This window comes from Canis aureus, chromosome 1 (assembly GCF_053574225.1).
Source record: "Canis aureus isolate CA01 chromosome 1, VMU_Caureus_v.1.0, whole genome shotgun sequence".
Classification (NCBI taxonomy): domain Eukaryota; kingdom Metazoa; phylum Chordata; class Mammalia; order Carnivora; family Canidae; genus Canis; species Canis aureus.
The window spans coordinates 96,656,406-96,670,781 of record NC_135611.1 but is presented as its reverse complement, the minus strand read 5'-3'; the positions used below and the strand labels follow the sequence as shown (position 1 = coordinate 96,670,781).

General features: G+C 45.5%; 1 protein-coding gene across 4 annotated transcripts in view; it reads left to right on the top strand.

Annotated features, from left to right (window-relative positions):
• The window catches only part of SYK (spleen associated tyrosine kinase), an 83,619-nt gene that overhangs the window by 54,873 nt on the left and 14,370 nt on the right, over window positions 1–14,376 (top strand). For all 4 annotated transcript variants that reach the window (XM_077910162.1, XM_077910134.1, XM_077910152.1 and 1 more), the window contains 4 exons: window positions 3,816–3,897; window positions 5,233–5,410; window positions 8,046–8,255; window positions 9,237–9,426. In XM_077910162.1, the coding sequence (XP_077766288.1) occupies window positions 3,816–3,897; window positions 5,233–5,410; window positions 8,046–8,255; window positions 9,237–9,426 (660 nt within the window). The remainder of the gene's footprint in view (window positions 1–3,815; window positions 3,898–5,232; window positions 5,411–8,045; window positions 8,256–9,236; window positions 9,427–14,376) is intronic.

The following is a 14,376-nucleotide window of genomic DNA, read 5'->3' as shown; positions in this document are numbered from 1 at the left end:
TAGGATGGGAGCGTCCTTTCTTGCTTCGTGAAGGAAATTGGCCGAGTGTGAATAACAGCATCTTTATGGACCACACATCAACCTCCTATTTCGAAGGCGAGCTCCCTGTGATGCAACACAGCACTCACCTATAGCTCAGTGGTGGAAATGTGTTCCAGAATTTCAAATTAAAGCCCATTTTCATGCTCTAGTCCAACACCTACATGGATGATTGGGTTGTTTTAAGGCTTGTATTTAAATGCACAGTTCACTGGGTTCGAGTTGGAAGAGCAAAAGGAGGAAAACCGAGTTGTGAAGTCAACACCCAAGCAGTAGGGAAGACCCTGGAGAAAAATGTGTCGCCAGGTCATTATCATTCGCTTAATTAATTTGCGAATATATAACCTGCTGCCCTCTGCTCCTCCGGTTAGGAGATTGATGGTGGAGGTCGGGTGGTGGTTTTTGTGGTCCTGAAGCAAACTCGGTATCATTCCGTGCCCTTGGCCGAGGAGGGTCTGCACTGGACTGTGGGGCCTCGTCCCCATCCCCTATCCCCTGCCTTGGGACCACGGCCACTCCAGCAGAGACCAGAGTGGTGTATGGCACGACAACCCGTGTTCTGAGCCCACGGGCTCTCCGTCGCTACAGCTATGAGTCGGATGTGTCATCTTTGCTGCTACTCTGATTGCAAAAGGTCTGTCAAAAAGCCCAAGAGCGAAGGTCTAGAGATGGATATTAGGACACACCACGATGCTCCAAGATCTGGAAGCTGAGTTACCTGTTGGCTCCAGGGGAACATCTGGTTCACTTCTGAAGCCCGACTTAAAACATAGGCACCTGGGAAGGGTGGAGAAAAAAACAAAACAAAACATAGCCACCCAAAGGATATTTGTTGAACACATTTCCATTTGCAGTTAAGCCTGGCCAGGAAGAGGTCAGAGATCATAATTGTGGACCTAACTTGGTCCTTTTATTATTATTATTACTCTGTAATAACTTATTTTACCCCAATTTATAAAACTTGAGAAAAATCATAAATTGTTCTTTGGGAGGGAGAACACGAAGGTAGCCAGTGCCATCTAGTGGTGGCCTGTGGGTTTGACCATCAGCGAACATGGGAAAATGCACCTGCTCCCATCACATTCACACCTTATTCTCTCCACGGAAAAGGTCATGGTATCGACCGGGGCATAATAAATCATCAACTATAAAGCAGAAAGAATAACGACAAAGGATATAATAGACCAGCAACGTGTTTTTCATTAAACGAGAATTTCATTAAATGTTAACGCTCATCAGTACGCTTATAATTCAGCATCATTCTTTGCAAGTCTTTGAATTCTTTTCAACGGGGCACTCGATCCCAGAGGCTGTTTGGTGTCGTCCGACCACGCGGCACATCCATCCAACACGTTATGGCAGACGGAACTTGTGTTTTGCACCTTTACCTTCATCTTAACGTCACCGCCACCCTGTAATTAGGCACAACAGAAAATCTTCCATGTCTTGCAAAGAACATTCTCCTGAGAGTGCTGCCCAGGGAGGGGATCCAGGGGGCCCGAGGCAGAGAGTGGATGTGGTTAGTGAGGGACTTGTAGGACTCAGCCAGGCTGCGGGGGCTCGTAATGGCACAGGGTCTGCGTGGGCACCTTGGCTGGCAACGGGCTTGCCTGACCTTCCAAGGGAGACCTCACCCAGTTTCCTGATCCAGAGCCAAGGGTGAAGAGGGGTGAGCGCCACGCTGCCCATTGGCGTGTGCTTGACCCTGTCTAGGGCTCCAGGTTCAGTGTGTCTACTGCTACCAGTTCTCACACACTCTTAATGCCCTGGTATCCTTGTCACTCTTTTGCACACTCCCACCTCTGTGCTGAGGTTCTTCCCCACAGGTTTCCCATGTCAGGTCATTGCATTCTGGCTTGATCTGTGCAGTCCTGCTGCTCTGGAGAACACTCACGCAGGGCAGGGCAGCAGCAGCCCCCAGATACCCTGTCCTGGGTGGGCAGGGGGCAGACCTCAAGGCCAGGAGGAGGGGTGCTGGTGGCCTCTCCTTGTCTATGACAGCCGGTCCTGGGGTCCTGAAGTCTCGTCTTTGGATCTCAGAGTTTCCTCCCTACAGAGATCAGAGACCTTGAAATGATTGTATATGTGAACCTAACAGAGGCTATTTAAAAAAAAATGAATACTGTTTCCACCTTCTTGGAGTTTGATTGCAGCTGAGCAGAGGGTTGATGGGAAGCCTTGGGATCTCCATTCTCCCCGAGGACGGTCCTGTCGAGACGGGGTAATGATCTTATAAATGTAAAGTAGACTCACAGGACATACAGTTGCCCTATAATCACAGGCCAGTTTTTTAAAAGAGGCGGATCATCATTTGGGATCATTCACGCCTGTTTCCCTCTGGGAGGATGGAGACTGGAGGGATGACTCATTTTTTAAAATCATGCTGACGTATAATCCACATCTCCCAGTTTTAAGACATTATACCCATTCATTCATTCACATTCATTCATTCATTGAATGGAGGTGGGTGTTTGGAACATTTTTATGGAGCTCCAACGGCAGACAAGGCAAAGCTCAAGTGCGTGACCGTGCCCCTGGGATTTACACTGTTTTCGCTCCTAAGAGGGTGGAAGGAGCAAGGTGGGAACACCGAGAGAGGCAGAAAATGGGGAAGCGCCAACGTCCCTTAACTCAGGAGAGCAGATGCCTGTAGGCCGGGCCCCTGGGCCTTAGTTCCATACACAGCGGCTCTGCGGCGCTCGGCCGATGGCCTGAAGAAGGGGGGCCAGGGTTTCGGAGACAGGTGGTGGCAGTGGCGCCCCATGACTCCGTCACTGTACTTCTGGTTCCTGGGCCTGTGATGTCAGGAAGGCAGACGAGGACTCCAAGTGTGCCTCGAGATGAGTGGAAGTGTGAGATCAAGCTTGATGTCTCTGTTTCTTTAAATTTCTCCAAAACCTGGTGGTATCTCATTTCTTCATGGCCAGTGTTTGGGCCCAGATAAGGTAATCGGGTTTGTGGAACTTCTACTCAATTATACCAAAAAAAAAAAAAAAAAACACCTTCTTTTTTGAGTTATGATTTTTTTTTTCCACAAATCAAATTTAGCAGCACTACCCTTGTTTTATGTTGAGGTGGTAAAAGGTCACCCAAGAAGACTCAAGATAGAGACTTTCAAAGGGCAACGTTTATAGGGATGTAAGGAGTAGACTAACGGGGGCAGGGCGAGCATAACGGGAAGATACAGGCACAGGGAAGCAAAACAAACTTTCTCCCCCTTCACGGGGTCTGTGATTAGGATCATGAGCAGCAGCAGCAGGAGCAGCGCTGGGCTTGGGCTGGTGGCAGCCACTTCCGTGGGGGTCCCCTAGCTCACAGCAGGTGCCACCCTCCGGCATCCTCCCCACATAGCTGGGTCTCTGTGGGACGTAAAGTTCAGGCTGAAACCAGGACTGTATAGATGCTTTGGAGGCAGCAAGTGGACGGGGGAAGCAGCCGGTAGATATTCAGTGTTTTCTCCTTATGTAACTTCATAGGACAAAAAATTGAACACAAAGAGTTGATGGAAGAAAACGAATCCCAGGGAATCATTCGTAGGTAGGGACCTCTGAGCACGGACACTCTGAGACCTTGTAGCCCCTCGAACAACAGGGGCTCGTATAACCCCCATGGAGTCCAGGCAGTGGCCTGAAGAATGAGATAAGCCATGGTCATTATTTTCTGTCTTTTTTCCTGATTCTTTCCTTTGTCTTCTGCACCTAAGTTGAAATGTGGTTATTTGAAAATGAGAGTAATCGTGCAGATGAATTACTGTGATGTGTCGTTGTGTGCTGCAGGCTGCCTCGTCTACAGGGAGCCGGCCGGAGAGCTCCTTCAATCCTTACGAGCCGGACCGGGGGCCCTGGGCCACGGACAGAGGTGAGAAATGCACGGTCAGTGAGTCCCTGGCCACTAGCTCCCCAGCGGTCCCAGGAGCCACAACGTGGGTGGCCACCTCACCCTGGCCCCATGACTTATCGGTGCTGCACTGGGGTGATGCAGCCCCAAGGTGATGCTGCTGTGTGGCAGCAGGGAGTGGAGGCCCCCCGTCTGTGCACAGCGGCCTGCTGGTGCCCAACATGCTCTCCAGAGCCTCACTCTTGGAGAACCGGCCTCCCTGGAAGGGAGCTTCATGCTGCTGCTTCACAGTAGCTCATCTCATCCCGCCGATGGTGTCCGGAGGCACAGCGCTAAGATTGTGTCCTTGCAGAGGGGGAGTGTGTTCACTACATGCCAGCAAAATGGGCAGGTGTGCATGGCTGGTCAGAACTGGAGCAGTGTCTGGGTGGCTGGGGGAATTTCAGCAACTCTAGGGCCAGGGATGGTGCATTTCAGGGAGAGCCACCCTCCATGAACCCTGTCGCCCTCTATAGAGCTTGCCATTAGAAGAGGCCGACTTGCCTCTGCAGGACCTCCTTGGGTTCTCTGAGTGACTCTGGGTGACTCCGGGTTACATTTTTTTGGTGATCTTGGTCTGTCTATTGATACAAAAATGACCTCCAAATGCAGTAGCTTAAAATGACAGCAGCCATTCAGTGGTCTCTGTAGGTCAGGACTTTGGGCCAGGCTGGGCGGTAGAGGAGGCTATGGTGAGGCCGGAGCACAGGGCCAGCCACATTCCCGACTCCACTTCGATGGGGTGTCTCCATCAGTCTCCCCTGGAGGGCTGGTGTGGGCTTTCTCACAGCACAGGAAGTGTTGGGGCAGCTGGACACCTTGCATGGTGTCTGAAGCTCAAGAGCCAGCTTTCCAGCTGACAGTGGGGAGGGGCGTGATCCTTTATAACCTGGCCTGAGTATGTCAAGAGTGTCACTTCCGATGTATTCTATTGGTTGATGCAGTTACAAAAGCCCCTGGGGGTGGGTGGGGATGGAGACGTAGGCTTCATCCCCAATAGAAAGAATGTCGGAATGTTCAGACCGTTGAAAGCCATCCATTAGGGAGGCTTCCTCCCTCTTGCCCCTGGCATGAAAGACCCTTTCTCTATGCACATTCGTGCAAGAACAGGGTCCTATCCAGTGGGGACGGGGATTCTTGCTGCCCCCCTAACAACTGGGAGGGACCGTGCCTGAGTGCTCACTGACCACAGAACCGTCCGGGCCGACCAAGGTCTGCAAAGGTGAGGTGTAGCCTGCAGGAGGCAGGAGCAGGAGACGGTGGGATTTTCAGTAGGGACCCAGCCCTAGGGTCGTGTGTTTCTTGACCGCACTGCAGACGCCCAGAGAGAGGCCTTGCCCATGGACACAGAAGTGTATGAAAGCCCGTATGCCGACCCTGAGGAGATCAGGCCCAAGGAGGTCTACCTGGACCGCAAACTGCTGACCCTGGAGGACAACGAACTGGGCTCTGGGAACTTCGGGACCGTGAAGAAGGGCTACTACCAGATGAAAAAGTAAGTCGTGGCTGCGCTGTCACACCGCACATTCTCCTGCAGCTGCAGTTCTAGAAACCAGCACATGACGTGCCCCTCCCATGCATTTAGTCCGAGACACAGGATCAACCCAATATGCCTGAGTCCTTCTGTGTCGACGTGTCCAGTACAACTGCCATGAAAGCATCCATTGTGTGTATCAACTTTGTGTAAATCAATGATATATATTAGTTTGTGTCTAGTAAGTGTACCTTTTTGAGCATTAGAAAGTGTAAACAAGCAAAATAAAATGAGAACATCGTATTCATCCCACCCAGATATTGCTACCATTAACTACGAGTAGCGTATATATATTATTTAGGTCTTTTCACCAACACACAGACACACATGTATTATTTAAGTAAAATGCAATTACTCGGTGACGACCACATGGCATTTTTGGTTATTTTATTTTATTTTTTAAATTGTGTCTCATTTCTCTTACCCAGAAAGTTGCTGATCACAGATATCATTAGTGTAATTATTTATTTGATTTTCCTTATGGTTTCAGAAAATAACACACAGCACACAATAATTAAAATTGCTGTGTCACTGAAATCTCTGTGCCTCATTTGCTCTTTAGAAGATGTCCTGCACAGAGCGTTCAGTAAAAGTTCTGGTCTATACAGTCCTCTGAAATAGACACTAACCCTGAATATGTATGTTTGAGTTAATATGTTATTGATATGAATACAATTGGGTTTAGTTGTTTGATACTATTTTGAATTTAAGACATACAGTTTTTTTTTCTTGATTAGGTAAATATACATTACTCAAGTGTCAAGAATGCAGGCAAAATATGCACAGAAACTCTTGCTTTCAATCCCATTTTTTCTGGGTGCGTGTAATTGACTGATATGCTCATTTGAAAATCTATGCATGCATCCCACAGTCATTTGTGAAATGAATATAAATTACTCTGTATTAAGGCATAAATTTCTTCAATTAGCTTGTGACACTTAAGTTCCTTGCTTAATTAAATACATATATTAACACAGACAGAACTATGGATATGTAATTTCAACTATGTGTTTGGGGAAAGGAGAGGAGATGTTTTTAATTTTATTTTAAAAAAGATTTTATTTATTTATTTGAGAGAGAGAGAATGGGCTGTGGGAAAGGACAGAGAGAGGAGAAGCGGACCCTCCATTGAGCAGGGAGCCCAATGCGGGGCTTGATCCCAGGACCCTGGGATCATGACCTGAGCCAAAGGCAGATGTTTCACCAACTGAGCCACCCAGGTGCCCCAAGGAGATGTTTTTAATCATGAATATGTATTATAGTTTATTGAGTACTCGTTTTCCTCTGCTGAGATGACCTTATGGTTTTTCTCCTTTATTGTGTTTATGTGAAGTCAATGATTTTTAGATGTTCAAGCCACCTTGCATTCCTGGAATAAACTCATCTAGTTTGTGAATTAGATACTCTTTCTTTTTCATAAATTACTGAATTGAATTTACTAATATTTCTCTTTAAATATTTACATTTATATTCACAAGAGACATCAGTAAATTATTCTCTTGGAAGTTTCTTTGTTTGGTCTTGGTGTCAGGGTAATAATGCTGGCCTCAAAATGATTTGGGAGGTTTCCTTCCTCTTTCCTTTTCTGGAAGAGATTATGGGTGTTTTCTTCTTCCTTAACTATTGGGAAGAATTGAAAGGTTTCTCTCATTCATTTTGACTCCTACCTCACATGGTATACAGAACCAGTTCCAGGTGGAATGATAGACAGAAATATGGAAAGGTAAAATGAAACACTGCCTAGAGGGAGCATAGGGAGGTGGTTCCATGACTGAAGGAGGGTGACGGAGGTGCTCATGTAGGAGTTACAGCTTGCACTCAGTGTGGAAACACTGGTTAAACTCTACACTAAAGTGGTCTGTGTTTTTGTGAATGTATGTTAGACTTACTCCATTGTTCTCTTATTTTACCTGTTTTTCTTTTTTTGACAGTTCTGTTTTTATTCTCCCATTTCAGAGTTCAACAAAGGAGATGTACTTCCTGCATGTGTGGGAATTCTATCATAGAGAAATGCATTTTTTTTTTCAAATGATACACAGTTAAGTTCCATTCATTTATTTAAGTCCCACTATATCAGAATATTTTTAGGAGGTCATCATGACCTATGTGATGTTTTTATGAGAAAGTGATAATTTTTTGCACGCTTGTTGAAGCTTCCTTAAATCTATCAATGCTCAGTTTTAAAAAGTGTTTTGTAAATTTTGAGCTCTAACAACATATGCTTTTTAAACTCTGCATCTGGAAATTAATTTTTAACATATATCAAAGGAATGTTATATTCACTTACATTACAGTTAATCTGAGATGGTACATCTGAAGATGCTGCAGGAATCCATGCATGTCACAGTTTGTGAGGTTTATTTGAAAGTCATTTACATATCTTGCAATATTGAGGCTCTGCTTGGTTGGGACATTCTTCAGCACCCCCTCATTATTTGTAAATCAATGCAGGATTCTCTCTTTGTCTATAAGAAGAGAGAACACAGTTGCAGGTATCTCCATTACATCATTTCTACCACAGCATTTATGCTTTGTAATTACCTGGAACTTAGCTGCTTTGAAAAGTTTCTTATGAGGGTTATGATTTCTTATGCAGAGTCGTGAAAACAGTGGCTGTGAAGATTCTGAAGAATGAGGCTAATGACCCTGCTCTTAAAGATGAGTTGTTAGCAGAAGCGAACGTTATGCAGCAGCTTGACAACCCTTACATCGTGCGCATGATTGGGATCTGTGAAGCCGAGTCCTGGATGCTGGTCATGGAAATGGCAGAACTGGGTCCACTCAATAAATATTTACAGCAGAACAGGTATCTTTAAGTCCCCCAGAAGCTGATACTGTGATAGGGCAGAGCCCTCCTGCCCAGTGTACGTAATAGCTTTAATTTCTGTGGGAGGCTCTCTCTCCCCCCTTGCCTTCCTTCTGTTGGCCCAAACTCAGTGACCTTAAGGGTGGATGGAAGAGAGTCGTAGTCTTTGGATCAGATACTCTTTTAACCCTTATTGTGCTAAGGAAGACTCTAATCCCACAATTTAGTCTTCATTCTCCCTTGCTCACTCTGTATTGCCTGGTGATAGAATCAGCCTTAGAATATCTCGGTAATCAGTCTCCCCTCACTAGGCAGATCATGCCCACCTTAGTGAGAGAAATATTAAAATAAACATTTTGAAAGGGGTAACTAGTGACGTCTTACTCATCTGGCTGACCTCTACCTCTACATTCCCATGAGTAATTCCAAAAATAATCTGATGCTATTAATGGATTACAACCATTGGTAGGATATTCACGCTGTGCTCATCTATGGCCACTGTTGAGATGAAGGAACTCACATGGAATAAGTCACAATAATAACCACTGGTTACTTTGTCCAATTTGATACATCACGTGTGTACTCTACTTAGATTGTGTATCTAATCTGCACAGAAGAGAGGTGCCATTAGTCCCACTTCACACATAAGAAACTGAGACTCAGAGCTGGTTTTGTTATCAGTCCGATATTGAAACGAGGATTCCAGCCAAAGCCTAGCTGTCTGTGAGTCAGGTCTGTCCGTTCCATTACACTACTTTTCATGTAACTCAAAGCACACCTCGAAAATCGTACCAGTTGAATACCAGGTTAATGGTGCTTGGTTTTGAGCAGCTGTAAGTCAACGAGGTTGTTTGTCACCACTTGTTACTCTTAAGAAGAATAGGAAATGAGTGGATCCCTCTGCCTACACAAGGAGCATGATTGGTTGGTCCCAAATGGAGTACTGTTCACCACCACTAATGACACATCTGTAACTTTCAGGCACGTCAAGGATAAGAACATTATAGAGCTGGTTCATCAGGTTTCTATGGGAATGAAATATCTGGAGGAGAGCAATTTTGTGCACAGAGATCTGGCTGCAAGAAATGTATTGCTGGTTACTCAACATTATGCCAAGATTAGTGATTTCGGACTTTCCAAAGCACTCCGTGCTGATGAAAACTACTACAAGGTAGGAATAACTTAGCCAGTATGCCAAGCAGCAGGTGGTGAGAATCTGAAATGCAAGTGTTTGTGTTCTTTATTTGATTATGGAAAGGGTCTCAAGAAGCAATTTATCTATGAAAAATATGTAAAAAATATTCTTGTTAAGCTTTGATTATATTGTTTTTAAAAATGGTAATACTCTAAAATATCATGAACTGAGTTCACTCAGAATATTAGCTTTCAAACTATATTTCTGGGAACAAAAAAAATCAAGGTATTAATTGATAATTCATTAAAAAAAAAACAAGAATAGAATTCCTTCCTTAAATTACTTTGGAAAAATGGGTTGAACAAGTTGATTCTTGTAGAATATCTCAGAGCTCCTCCCTGACCCCATAAATGAACTGATAGTAACTAAAGGAAGGCAAAAACTTAAGAAAGCCCCATATGAACTCAGTTATAGTGTATGTGAGTCTATGTGGATCAACTGGAAAATGTAATGGGAATGGAACCTAGAAAGTGGAAGAGGGAGCCAAGGACAGATTTCCAGCTCTCTAGGTCCCTGGGAATGTCCAGCATCCTCAGGAATTGATGGCACACCTTGAAGTCTCACTTGTGAATGGCAGGATGGGGGGTGAGATTGACCTGAGCTCCATATTGTGGAGTTCCTGGTACCCCCACTCCCCAACCACTGGCTTCTCTCTGAGAGGCCACCATGCATACGGCAGATGAGGACAGCAGACCTCAGCTTGGGGTCAGCATGAAGGTCAGACAGGAGCAGAGCTGTCTGGAAGTACTCCATTGTCCATAAAGAAGCTGGTCCCAGAGCACAGCCCCTTCAGTGATGAGCCAGGGTTAGAAAAAGCACCGAGTGAGCCATTTGCAGAGACGGCTGGGAACTGGAACAAAGGAACCAGCAGAGTGACAGCCACAAGCACATGCCAGAGAGAAGTAGGTTTTCCATCAGGGGGCACTTTGGAAACTTTCATCATGATAATTAAAGAGAGAAGAAAATCTAGGCACTGAAACAAAGACTCACAGAGGACATAGAGAAGTGGAGATAACAAATCATCCCCAAACTTAGTGCCTGAACACAATACCAAGTGTTAATTTATCCATAGTTCTGCAGTTTGGGCGTGGCTTGGTGGGAGGGCGCATCTCTGCTGCACACAGTGTCTCAGGGGCCGTCCCAGGAGGGTGGAAAGATTCATAGCCACTCTGCTCACTCACACAGCTAGAGCCTGATCTCACCTGGGCTGAGGCCTGGGACCTCCGCTGGGGTGGACCCATCCATTACTAGCTCACCAGCACATGGCCTGTCCATGCCGCCTTGGCTTCCTCCCAGCATGGCGGCGACCGTGGGTGGTCCTGAGAGTCAGTTACTCAAGAGGCAGGAAGTGAGGCCACCAGGCTCCTAAGGCTGGACCCATGAATTGGTTCAGAGTCACACCCACCTCATGCTACACAGGTCAGAGCATCCACAGCCCAGCCAAGATGCAAGGGAGGGGAAAGGACAGGCCCACCCCTGGTAAGGACAAAGGTTAACATGAGGGCCAGTATTTCGAACTGCCATAGATATTCAGCAGCACACTGTTGAAAACTAAACCAGTAAATCTCTGAAAACTAATGAAGAAGAGGAAGAGAATATTGAAGACACTAAAAAATAACAAGCCAAAAGATCTGGATCAAGATAGTGAGGTAGGAGACCTTGGCCTCCATCCCACCGAAAGATCAACAATTAGACAGCCTTTCTTGAAGGAGACAGCTCTAGGAGAGTGTGGGAATCCACTTCAGAAGCTTCAGCAACACGGGGCAACAACAGACCTCAGAATAGCTGCACAAAGAGAAAGGAGAAGAGTGTCATTTTACCTGCACGACACCACCTCCAGGCTGGCATCGCTCAGTATCATGTGAGAACAGCCAGCTAGAAGGAATTCCTCCCATGGGGAAAGGGAGAGTGGGGTGAGCTACCAGCCTCCCCAGCCTTTGGGGGCATGGCCTGAAGGACTTGCTTCCTGTCATCCCACCCAGACACCAACAAGGCTGAGGCCTTTTGGAGATAGCTGGGAGCCAAGAGGAATGCCCGGGCTACCCCTGTCGGCCACACAGTGGGAACAACCATGATTCCTGGCAACCTACTCTGCAGAGGCCCCCGGCAGCCTTCACTGCTGAGGACTTGTGGCTGTCATGGATGTCCCCAGCTTTTGTCACTGAGGATCCCGTTATGGGCCCCAACAGACTGTTCCACAGAGGACCCCAGATGCTTTCCGTGCTAAAGAAACTAACAGCAAGCACAGCATTTGCAGACTCCTGGCAGATTTCTTTTTTCTTTTTCTTTTTTTAGAGTTTTACCCCACATATTTTCACATTCACAGAGAGCAGATGCCTGATTCCCTCCCTGCTCCCCAGCCCATCAAGGAATCCACATCAGCAGCCAGCTCTGTCTGCTGCAGCTGCATGAGTGCAAAACACCAACCCAGACCCCCACAGCTGACCTCCACCTCCATGCACACATTCATTGCTATCACCTGCATCTGTGCACATGCATGCTGCAAGCCCACGTCCACTCACTGGCCTCCCTGCTGTGCTTGTGTTTGGAATGAACCCGTGCAGCTGCAGGAGTGCACATGGACAGCCAACACCCTTAAGGCTTTTGTGGGCTCAGATCTGGCCTTGTTCCCTGTCACTGGGCTGCAGTGCTGGGCTCACCTGCAGTTAGCACCTGCATGCTGCAGCCCAGCTCCCATCACCAACCTCTACAGCCATGCATGTACTAATGGCAAGCCCCTGCAGCTGTGTAAGAGCTTTCCAATAGCCAGAGACCCCATAGCTGCTAGTACATCTACATTTGGCCCCAGCCCATACTGCTGGCCCAGCCCCACTACATATGTGTCCACAGCTGGCTGCCATCACTTCATGGGCACCTGCAGGTGGCCTCCACAGGTGAGTTTGTGCATAGAACTGACTCTGGCCACCATCACCACCTAGCCTGGTCCCTACCTGCTGGGTCTCAAGGTGGTGCTGGGGACCCCAACAACCAGTGCAGGCACTGCAGAACCACAGCTATCATTAAGGATCATGCAATTATTATTTTTGTGGACCTCAGAGACCTAAGTCAATAAGATCTCACACGGACCACAACTGGACCTATCACTCAACCTGCACTTGCCACCCCTGCGCCACGAGACCCAGAGTCAGAGCATACTTTAGTATGTTCCCACCTTTAGGTGAAAGTCTTTATTAAAGTCAGCCCATAAAGTCTGGAAGAGGTGACTGCTTCTTCAAATGTGCAGATACCTACTCAAGACTACAAGAATCATGAAGAATCAGGGAAACACAACACCATGAAAGCAACACAGTAAACTTCCAGTAACTGACCCCCAACTGACTCCAAAGAAATTGAGATGCCTAAATTGTCTGAAAAATTATTCATAATAGTCCTAAAAATATTCAGAGTGCTGCAAAGAACATAGGTTTAAAAATTTAAAGCAAAAATTGGGAAAATGATACAAGAACAAAATGAGAAGTTCAATAAAGAGATAGCATAAAAAAGAACCAAATGAAAATTTGGAGCTAGAAAATACAGTGATTGAACTGAAGAATTCAATGCAGAGTTTCAACTTCAGACTGGACCAAACAAAAGAAAGCATCAGTGAATTCACAGACAGGTCATTTGAAATCATCCAGTCAGAGGAACACAAAGCAAGAAAAAATGAAAGGGAGAAAGAAAGTCTACAGGACTTACAGGACACCATTAAGAGAATAAAGTCACATATTATTAGAGTCCTTGGAGGAGAGGAGAGGGAGAAGGGGGCCAAAAGCTTATTTTGAAAAAAACTGTGGCTGAGAATTCCCAAATCTGGAGAGAAATTTGGACATCCAAGTTCATGAAGTTCATTGGTCCTCAAATAAACTCAGTTCAAATAGATCTTCTCCAAATATTATGCAGAAACCTTACAGGCCAAGAGGGATTGGGATGATGTATTCCAAGTGCTGAAAAAAGAATTGCCAACCAAGAATACTTTTATGCACCAAAGCTCTCCTTTAGCAATGAGTAAAATAAAGACTTCTTTTTTAAAGGATATATATATTTTTTTAGGATTTTATTTATTTATTCATGAGAGACACGGAGGGAGAGATGGGGGAGGGTGGCAGAGGGAAAAGCAGGCTCCATGCAAGGAGCCTGATGCGGGACTCGATCCCGGGACTCCAGGATCACACCCTGGGCCAAAGGCAGGCGCTAAACCACTGAGCCACCCAGAGATACCCAAATAAAGACTTTCCTAGACAAAAGCAGAAGGAGTTCATCACCACTAGACCTGCCTTAGAAGAAATGCTGGAAGTATTTCAAGCTGAAATAAAAGAATGCTAATTAGTAACATGAAAACATATGAAAATATACAACACACTGGTAAAAGTAAGTATATAATCAAATTCAAAATACCCCAATACTGTAATATAGTTTTGTGTTAATCACTTAACTAGTGTAAAGATTAAAGGACAGAAGTATTAAAAATCACTATAGCTACAATAATTTGTAACTGATACATAGTATAAAAAGATAAAAATTGTGACATCAAAAATATAAAATATGGTGGGAAGGAATGAAAAGGTAGAGTTTTTTATACAATCAAAGTGAAGTTGTTATCACCTGGAAACAGACTGTTACATACGTAAGATGTTTTATGTAAGCCTTAGGGTAATCACAAAGCAAAAAACCTGCAGTAGATACACACAAGATAGAAGAGAATCTAAGCACACTGCTATGGAAAACCATCAGACCACAAAGGAAGACCGCAAGAGAGGAATAGAAGAGCTAAGGAGCTACAAAACAGCTGGAAAACACATTTATAAGTTTTTATCTATTAATAGTTACTTTAATTGTACATGGATTAAATTCTCCAACCAAAAATAGTGAGTGTCAGAATAAATTACAAAAAAAAAAAAGACCTAAACTACATGCTGCCTGTAAGAG